Below are 9,481 nucleotides of genomic sequence, written 5' to 3'. Positions count from 1 at the left end.
ATTTATTTCGTTTTAAAATTAAATTTTTTTTTTTCCAAAACAGTTTAAAAATAATTTCTCATTTTATTAGCTGTCACTAAAATTTGGGAGTTTTTGATGGAATTCGCAACAAAGTACATATTACTTTGCAGTGGCTTCGTTGAGTTTTTAAATTTCGGAATCAAAAAGAATAGCTTGCTCTCGATTTCCACGTAGGTAAAATGTTCGAAGGAAACAGGTAATTTTATAACATATTTTACAGTAAACCCAGAAAATCCATTCGTTTCATGGCTCGTTTGAATTTTCATTACTTTTAAGAAATAACTTTGCTTCCCGAAGTATTGCAAAAAAATGAGACAACAAAAAGTGAATAACCAAACACAAATTAACATTGAAATATCGCTTGAAAATTAACAAACTAAAAGAAACAAAAAAAACATTTTTTTAAAACTAATTTTCACAAGCCCTTGACGGAAACGTTCAACCCACCGAGACCCGAGCGGGAAAACAGGAAGGCGCGCCGTATCCACTGGAAACTCGCGGAAAACGGCCCGTAACTGCAGCACCAACGCGCAATGAAAAAGAGAAAGATAAAAAAAAAAGTGCATCAGCCGCGCATACGGATCCAAGATAGCGGGATGTTGCGCGGTTGCGTAACCCACACCTGAGAAGTGCGTCTGGCCGCACTGCAGTTTCCGTGCAACTTTCTCCGTATACTCTTGCGTGCACACAATATACACCCGAATACTCGTATACGCGACGCGAGACCCAGTTTCACTTTCATCCGTTCAACGACGAAAGTCTCGTTGCCCTTTGGATGCATATACACCTTCATTTTCTCCTTTCACACGAGCACTTTTTTTTTTAGGCTTCGTTTTTTAATATCGACGATTCAATTTTTCGTAAAATACTATGAGCATTCATCACGATAGACATATACACAGAAAAGACGCATCGTATACAGAAAAGCACATAAATAGCTACTTATTAAAAATTGGTGGTCCACTCCAGCATTTTGTTCGCAGTGACCCTGACATCGTTTGCTCTTCTATTATTTTATTATTTGACGACGAGGAAACCAAGGGGGTATCCACCAGGTAAATAAAAAAAAATCGGCAAAACTTGAAAAGAAAAAAAAAAAAAAAAAAAAAAAAACCTTGACAATCCAATGTTGTAGGACCAGAATGGCTACCGATCCTCGGGTCGGCCTTAGAAGTTGCCCGCCTGCGAAAGGAGACCGGCTTTTTCCCGGAGACCTGCAACATCCTGGGAAAAAAGTACGGGCCGATAATCGGCTTGAAAATCGGCGCCGACAACATCGTCATATTTAACGATTACGAGAGCATGAAGGCCATGATCGCGAACGAGCTCTGCGACGGCCGGCCGATCGGCCCGGTCTACGACTCTCGCACCTTTGGCAAACGACAGGGTTAGCCACTTTTTGCCGATTCTTATCGATTTTCTTTATGAAAACAAAAAAAAAAAAAAGTACAAGAGAGCAAGATTGAGCAACAACGTTGATGGTACGTAGGTTTGCTGGTGGTGGACGGGCACCTTTGGGTCGAGCAACGCCGATTCATCTTGCGTCACCTGCGCGACTTTGGCTTCGGCCGCACCGACATGGCCGTGCAGCTGGAGCACGAGGCAGCGCAGCTCGTCAAGCACTACGACGCTCTGATACGCGAAAAAGCCACCAGGAGCCGTGCCGATTTTTCACGCCAGACCGTCACCAGCAGGAACAAAAACGGGCAGATCTATCAGCTGGAGAAGGAGGATCCGGACGATGACGAGCCGGTCAAGAGGAGGCCGCTCACTGCCCAAGACTTTTACATCAAGGTCGGACCGGATGCGGAGATCGAGGATACGGCCAAGGCGCCCGGCATCGTCGTCGAGATGGAGGACTTTTTCGGGGTGCCGGTGCTCAACACCCTGTGGTGCATGATGGCCGGGAAGAGGTGAGCGTGGACTGTTTTTTCTTCTTCTCCCCCCCCCCCCCCCATAAACTAAGCAATTTTATAACGTTGGTGGTCACCACAGGTACAACATCGACGACAAGGAGCTTAACCACCTGCAGAGGATACTCAACGCGATATTTCGTGACGTCGACATGCACGGTTGCATGTTCAACCACTTTCCCTTTCTGAGGTACGTTGCTCCCGAGCTGTCGGGGTACGCCAAGTTCATCGAGCGACACCAGGAGCTGTGGAAATTCCTCACGGTACGGGCCATTTTGTTCTTTGTTGCGCTCTATACGTACAATCGAGGCTTTGAAAGTTGCACTGTATTTGTTTAGGTGGAGCTGGACAACCATAAGAGGACTTTTGATGCGGCGTCGCCGCGGGACCTCATGGACGTGTACCTGCAGGTTTTGCAATCGGATGACCTGGACGATACTTTTTCGGGTAAATCGAACGTGTGTATTGAACATGGAAAAACACTTTGTCACGCTCGCTGTTTCGCAATGTTTCTCTCTCTTCCTTTCCTCATTTATATTATTCTAATGTGTGCAAATAGGGTGTCATGTGATTATCGGCGAGTCGGGTGTCAAAGAAATAGTAGGCGCAACTAAGTATATACATGTACTGAAAAAAAAAAAAAAAAAAAAAAAAAAAAAAATCGGCACACGTGTCCCACAGAGTCGCAGCTTCTGTCGATCTGCGTGGATTTGTTCATGGCCGGCTCGGAGACGTCAGCGAAGGCCCTGTGCTTCGGCTTTCTCTTTCTCGTGCTCAATCAGGAAGTGCAGAGGCGAGCCCAGCGGGAAATCGACGCGGTCATCGGACGCGATAGGCTGCCGTCCTTGAACGACAGACCGAGGTCGGTTTCTTCCCATCTGCTATACACATATTTGTATACACGTACCCGTTCAATTAATTATACCTAGACTTGATTATTAGCTATTATAATTTGCCCACGTTATTGATTTACCTATTGAGAAATACTTTGTTTTTTGTTTTCAAGATTATTTTGGGAGTCAATTTAGTTTTTTGGTCATACGTATATATGTGATATAATATTACCTGTTTGGTCTTTTTAACTATACTTACAGTCTTGACTGGTGCGATTTTTCATAGATTGTTGTTGCAGGATGCCGTACGTCAACGCCATCGTTTTGGAGTCCGTAAGGATGTTTATGGGTCGAACGATGAATATTCCGCATCGAGCTCTCAAAGACACCCACGTCATGGGGTACAGGATACCTAAGGTATTTCCATAATTTTTTCTCGTCTTTTTTATGGTGTTTACCTGTAAAACAACTAAGCCATATTGGTGTACGTCAAGGCAAGCATTATGTATTTTTTTTTCTTTTTTTTTTTCAATGCAAATAAAATCGATACGTTTACAGGATAGCATGCTGCTCGTGAACTTCAACAGCATCCTGATGGGCAAAGTTTGGGGCGACCCCGAAGAATTTCGGCCCGAAAGATTTATAGACGAGTCCGGGAAAATAGTCTTGCCGGATCAGTACCTGCCGTTCAGCTTTGGTATGTATTTTCGTGATTAGCGTTACTCATTTAAATGGTACATATTTTTAGGCACAACCAACGTATTGGAGTGCCTTGTTTTAAAGATACATTTAGATGTGAACAAAATTACAATGCTGTGATATTGACCTTTTTTTTGAATCTTTTTTTTATTCAAGACAAGAGAAAACTCAACTTTCATTATTATTTGTACAGTGTATAGTTTATTTCTTTATTTTTTTTTCACAAATAAGCAAATGCTCAACATTAGTTAATGGTAAACGTAAAATAAACAAACCAAAATTACAGGTAAGCATCGTTGCATGGGTGAAGTACTGGCTAAAAGCAACATATTCATGATAACAGCAGCTTTGCTCCAGAACTTTACGTTCTCGCCTGTTCCAGGCGAAGAACCACCGAAAAATGAATACATTGACGGTGTTACCGCCAGTCCTAAGCCATACCGAGTTTTTATGACAAAACGAATATAGTTGAATGTTGGATTACACTGTAGTTCCGAGATCATGTCATTTTCATAAAATTTTCCTCGTTTATTATTTTTTTTATTAAATTTATATAATTTAGTGCATGATATTGTTATATTCGTGCATTACTCATACACGTTATTTCCTTTACCTATTCATAAGATACTCAATAATGGAAAAAGTCTGTGGATATCATTATGTTAGTTGTAGCAAAATCTCGTAACAATTGTTTGTTATGTACAATGCAAATAAAATTAACGTTGTTAAAAAGTCCTTTTACTATAACAGATATTGTTACCACACAATTCAGTGTAGACAAATTTGGTAAAAAAAAAAAAAAAAGAATGAAAATTGATCAAAATGATTTATTTTTCAACTTTAAGAATAGATCAGTAATATACACTTATACTTGATCCATTCAATAATCATTGTATTAAATTAAGAGAAAACTCTCTTGACACAACTGAACATGCTATTTGAAATTCATTAAATATAGTTTTAAATCATATTGGACAAAAATTATCGACATAGATTACTTTAATCTTAGACACACCAAGTTCTATTAAACAATTATCATTACTTCTATCCATCATTATTGTATTGAGCGGCAATACCAAAAATGCGGAGCCTTTCCGATGGTAAGTTGAATACATCTAATAAGGAAAAAAAGTCTTTGATCCATGTGTTCTATAAGGTTTGTACATTTTGCACGATGTTATATTTTTCAAGCCTTGATTCAATTTTCTGAGTCTTTATCTTTATCCTTATCGCTGTATTCCGAACTTGCTCTGCTTTTTTCATCCGATCTTTTTTCTGATCTATCCTCTTTTTCTGATTTCCTCTCCTTATCCTTATCCTTGGATTTTTTTTCGCTCCTCTCGCTTCTTTCGCTTTTTTCGCTCCTATCACTCCTCTCACTCCTCTCACTCTTTTCACTCTTTTCACTCTTTTCACTTCTTTCACTCCTTTCACTTTTTTCACTTCTTTCGCTCTTTTCGCTTCTCTCGCGAGTATCATCACTTTTATCTCTATCGTCCTTACTACTGCTGCTTTTAGATTTTCCGTTGCTTTCAGATTTATCTTTACTCTTATGCTCTTTGTCCTTATCTCGGGATTTCTCGGAGTACTTTGATTTAGATGACTTTGATTTGGACTTGGATCTTGATTTGCGAGACCGAGATTTCGATCTCTTGCTTCTAGAACGAGATCGACTTTTTTTCCTGGAAAAAAATAAACAAGTTGAATGCGTTTCCAACAAATGTAAGGAAAAAAAGGAACTGAGGATCGTGAGTATTTATACGCAATTGTTTACACCTTTGAAAGAAAAAGCGTATTTCTAAGCTTACCTTCCAGGAGATTTTTTCTTTCTCTCCTTGGACTTGGACCTGGATCGTCTGGATCTTGATCTTCGAGACCTGGATCGTCTGGATCTTGATCGAGAACGGTGACGCGTTCTGGAGCGAGAACGATGGCGTGACCGTGACTTTTTGCGTCGATCCTTTGATCGGGAACGTTTACGCGAACGTGAGCGTGACCGACGTCGATGTTTGGAGCGTGAACGCCGATGACGAGAACGTGAGCGTTTGCGAGAACGGGAGCGACGTGACCGTCCACGGGACCTTGACCTGAAATTTAAAATATTTAGCTATTACGTATTTCTACTAAATAAGCAACTCGTGTGGAGCTAAGTTTAAAGACTTGCCTAGTTTTTCTGCCACGTGAGCCACTGCGACTGCGTTTCTCCTTGGATAGGATTCCAAGCATAGGATCTATTGCCGCGGATATAAGATTGTGGGCTTCCTTGACTCGCGACATGGCCTCCTCGATTTCCTTCTGAGCAGCCTCATTGCTTTTGGCTTCAGGTTTAGCAATTCCTACGGTTGAGTGAGTCATCTTGATTGGTTTGTCATTAAGCATTTCACCATTGAGCTGAAGTGCTGGTACAATGGACATTTGATCCGAGAATTCGACTAGCATAAAGTTTCCAGATGGTTCCGAGTCCCTAGTGCATTTCCTGATGTATTTCACTTCAACGTGGTGGTTACCAAAGAAGTCCATGACTTGCTGTTCAGTAGTGGAAGAATCTAAATTACCAATAATCAGAGTTCTCCGAATTTCCTCGATCCTCCTGCTATCCAAGTGTCCAGGCAAATTTGGATACAGCGGCAAACCATTAGCATCAAGTTTAGGGTCAGTTGTGGTTATTACATGGTTTGGTGGTATTCCTTCGATGGCATTCACCATGTTTGATGGAAGTTTATGCTCAGATGGATACAGACCTGAAAGACACATATAATGGATGCTTACATTTGGTAATAAGCAAATAACCTGATTTCTCTATTTATTTATCATGATAGGCACAAAATACTAATTTTAACTATACAACAAATAAAACAGGTCTAACAGTGAAAAAGTTTACTCTTGTATTACCTGGTACAACAGTTCCATTGTTCGTAAGTTCCAAAGCCCTCTGTTCATCGGGGATGTCTCCGTTTGGCCAGGGAATGACGATAAGTGCTCTGTCGATGAAGACAGTGTTGGTCATATGTTGGGCAACGGAAACCTGGTTGTGGTCGTGAAATTTGATGTAACAGATTCGCGACTGAACCGGCACTGCCACATCCCTGATGGTCGGGTACAACCTGATGTCCTCGATTTTGCCCAGGTAGCCGAAGAGCGTCTGCATCTGGTCTTTGGTGGCCTGGGGCGCGATATTCGTCACTTGGACGACTTTCGTTGAGCCCACCGCCATGGCTGTAGCGACGCTCCTTTACGACGGCGTTGTTTGAGGTTAGCTGCGAGGACGCGTCCCCCTTCCTTTTCTTTCCTCTACAGCTGTAGGTTAAGTAATGACTAAAATGTATAAATCTGCACCCTCTTACCGATTATCAGTTATTTCACGATTCTCTTTTTAAATCACCTCACCTCACTACCGATTTTTCTGACGATTTTCACATGTTTACGGAGGCGGTGGAAAAACGAACGCTTGCCTTTTTCGAAGCATCACCCGCATTATCTAAACATGATCCGTGAACCATGAACGGCGCGTGAAGTGAGATATATATATATATATTTATAACAAGTGACCAAGAGGGGAGGGGAGACATCCCAGTCCACAGTCAATATTCCATATCCGAAAAAGTGTGGAATGTGGGATGTGATTGGAATATGAAACTGGCGCCTTTTATTCAAATTTGAAGCTGATAATGATTTTCACAACGAAATCATCATTATTTATTTATGCTTTATGTGTACTGCGTCGTAGTTAAACGTAGATTTTTAGTTTTTAACAAACAGCCTGGAAATTAATAGATCTAGGTATTTCTTTGTAAAAATTTTATCAAAAGTCCAAAGTCATTTTTGAGATAGTTCGACTCTCAGTGTGAATCATGAACAACAATAATTTAAACATTTTAAATTGATTTTTACTTACGATATGCGAATTTTAAAGTGATATAACCAACGATGGTGACTACAAATCTGAGTAAATGAAACTTTGCAGATCAATAACTCGAAAAATAATAGTAATAAATTAATCAACTATAGTTTAAATTAAATTTGTTTTTGTGGGTATAACCTGAGAAAGGTGTATCACGCGTACAAGTCGTGGCAGCGCAAAAAACCGAGAAAGGAACGTCGTCTACGGGGTTACGAGGACAAAAAGCCCAAGCACATGTTTTGGATTGCTTTCGCGCAGCTGACCTACGTAACTTTACAGCCTCTGATTTTATATCATTGTGGTAAAGAGAGCACGGTGTAAGATGTACGTGAAGTTATGTGTAGTAATTAAAGTAATTACTACTAAGTAATGCCATATGGTCAATTTTATTAAACCACATGAATATCTTTTTTTTTGGAGGTAAACTTTTGGGTAAAAAATAGATATAAAACTTGCCGCAAACAGCACCGACCACGTTATGTTTTTATTATCTATATGAAAAATTAGTTGCGGCTGGTTTATAATCAATAAAATGGCTCCAATATAAGAAGTATTGATTATTTGGATCAGCGCCATCTAGCGTTGCGAATTTCTGAACTAAAAAGTGGCCCTAAACTTTTGAACCAGAGCTTTAGCGCGTAGAGCCATTTAATCAGTTATAAACCAGCCGCAACTCATTTTGTAGCTATAAAATCAAAAAATAATAATACATGTGTTTTTGGCGGCAAGTTAACAATCTATTTTCTACCAAAAAATCGACCTCCTATGTGTTTGTACTTTTAAAGATAAATTTTCAAGCATAAGACGGATTGCTAACTTGCCGCCTAAAACACATGTATTGTTATTTTTTTATTTTATAGCTTTATCATGAGTTGCGGCTGGTTTATTATTGACTAAATGGCTCTAATCCTGAATGCTCTGATTGAGAATTTTAGGAGCCACTTTTGGCCAAAAAATAAAGACCGCTAGATGGCGCTGATCCAAAATAATTATTGCTACTTACAGTAAAGTCACTTTGATAATTATAAACCAGCCGCAACTAATCTTATAAATAGACGATAAATAGTTGACATTTTTTATGCTACTTGCGGCAAGTTTCTACATTAATATTCTACATATCTTATATGGCTCATAAAATCGACAATATTTACAAAATTACAATACTCTTGACCTTTTACCATTAACTCATGTAAGCACAAATTAATCAGTCCATTAAAGAGACAACCGAAGAAAAAAGGCCTGAAAAAGAAGCACAGTCACACGAAAAGTCTCATAAAAGAATGGAGCATTGGATCTCACTTGATCAGAGAAGGTTGGGTTCTTTGTTTACTTGTAAGTAACACTTAAAATTTACATCTCTGTAATAATTGTATTTTTCAATTAATGAGATCCGATGCTCCATTCTTAGGAGACTCTTCGTGTGGCTGCTTCTTTTTAAGACCTTTTTTCTTCAGTTGTCTCTTTTCGACTGATTAATTTACGTGTATATTTGATCGTGATTTACGATTTCTGTAACACAAATTTTGTTATGTACATATTATATAAGTTAACTGTTTATTAGAAATCTAAAGTTGAAGGGCTGTTCTTTTATTAGTTAATGGTAAAAGATCAAGAGTATTGTAATTTTATAAATATTGTCGATTTTATGAGCCATATAAGATAAGTAGAATATTGATAGTTTTGGAGGTCGATTTTTAGGTAAAAGATAAATTGTAAAGCAATTTAAATTAGGTGAGATCCAATGCTCCATTTTTAGGAGACTCTTCCTGTGCAACTGAACTTCTCTTTTAAACTTTTTTTCTTTAGTTGTCTCTTTTGGACTTATTACTTTACGTATCTATTTAATCATTGTTCAAGATTTCTGTAACACAAATCTTGGTATGTACATATTATATAAGTTAGCTGTTTATTTAAACTAGAAAGTTAAAGGGCTGTGCTTCCGCGAATTAATGATAAAAGGTCTAAAGTATTTTAATTTTGTAAATATGGTAAATTTTATGAGCCGTATAAGATAAGTGGAATATTTATACTTTTCAGGGTCCATTTACAGGTAAAAGACATATTGTAAACTTCCCGCAAACAGCACAAACCACGTCAACTTTTTATTATCTATC

General features: G+C 38.9%; 2 protein-coding genes across 3 annotated transcripts; one reads left to right on the top strand and one right to left on the bottom strand.

Annotated features, from left to right (window-relative positions):
* Positions 1-200: 200 nt before the first annotated feature.
* Positions 201-4,059, top strand: Cyp303a1 (Probable cytochrome P450 303a1). Its single transcript, XM_023391434.2, has 10 exons — positions 201-217; positions 991-1,076; positions 1,157-1,408; positions 1,511-1,934; positions 2,017-2,197; positions 2,273-2,381; positions 2,616-2,796; positions 3,067-3,184; positions 3,326-3,464; positions 3,753-4,059. Exons 1-10 carry the CDS (start codon positions 201-203, stop codon positions 3,932-3,934), a joined length of 1,689 nt encoding a protein of 562 aa, XP_023247202.2. The 3' UTR covers positions 3,935-4,059.
* A 237-nt stretch (positions 4,060-4,296) lies between these two features.
* LOC106644216 (splicing regulatory protein 54) lies at positions 4,297-6,970 on the bottom strand. Of its 2 annotated transcripts, XM_089598367.1 has the most exons (5): positions 6,337-6,970; positions 5,631-6,215; positions 5,275-5,553; positions 4,939-5,148; positions 4,297-4,809 (listed from the first exon to the last, which is right to left on the bottom strand). In XM_089598367.1, exons 1-5 carry the CDS (start codon positions 6,678-6,680, stop codon positions 4,665-4,667), a joined length of 1,563 nt encoding a protein of 520 aa, XP_089454493.1. In that variant the 5' UTR covers positions 6,681-6,970; the 3' UTR covers positions 4,297-4,664. The 2 variants fall into 2 exon arrangements, with proteins under 2 accessions (XP_089454493.1, XP_089454492.1); XM_089598366.1 differs by having other exon boundaries at positions 4,308-5,148; positions 5,631-6,207; positions 6,359-6,970.
* Positions 6,971-9,481: the final 2,511 nt, after the last annotated feature.

The sequence above is a fragment of the Copidosoma floridanum genome, unplaced genomic scaffold, assembly GCF_036245765.1.
Source record: "Copidosoma floridanum isolate Cflo_tuat_1 unplaced genomic scaffold, Cflo_Japanese_pri ptg000006l, whole genome shotgun sequence".
NCBI lineage: Eukaryota > Metazoa > Arthropoda > Insecta > Hymenoptera > Encyrtidae > Copidosoma > Copidosoma floridanum.
This window is presented reverse-complemented; position numbering and strand designations above follow the sequence as displayed.

Coding starts and splice junctions, on each gene's coding strand:
- Cyp303a1 (XM_023391434.2), top strand. Junction 1,935..2,016: donor TGCATGATGGCCGGGAAGAG/GTGAGCGTGGAC, acceptor TGGTCACCACAG/GTACAACATCGACGACAAGG. Junction 2,797..3,066: donor TCCTTGAACGACAGACCGAG/GTCGGTTTCTTC, acceptor TTGTTGTTGCAG/GATGCCGTACGTCAACGCCA.
- LOC106644216 (XM_089598366.1), bottom strand. CDS start 6,680: ATGGCGGTGGGCTCAACGAAAGTCGTCCAAGTGACGAATATCGCGCCC. Junction 6,208..6,358: donor CAATGGAACTGTTGTACCAG/GTAATACAAGAG, acceptor TGTGTCTTTCAG/GTCTGTATCCATCTGAGCAT. Junction 5,554..5,630: donor TCACGTGGCAGAAAAACTAG/GCAAGTCTTTAA, acceptor TTTAAATTTCAG/GTCAAGGTCCCGTGGACGGT.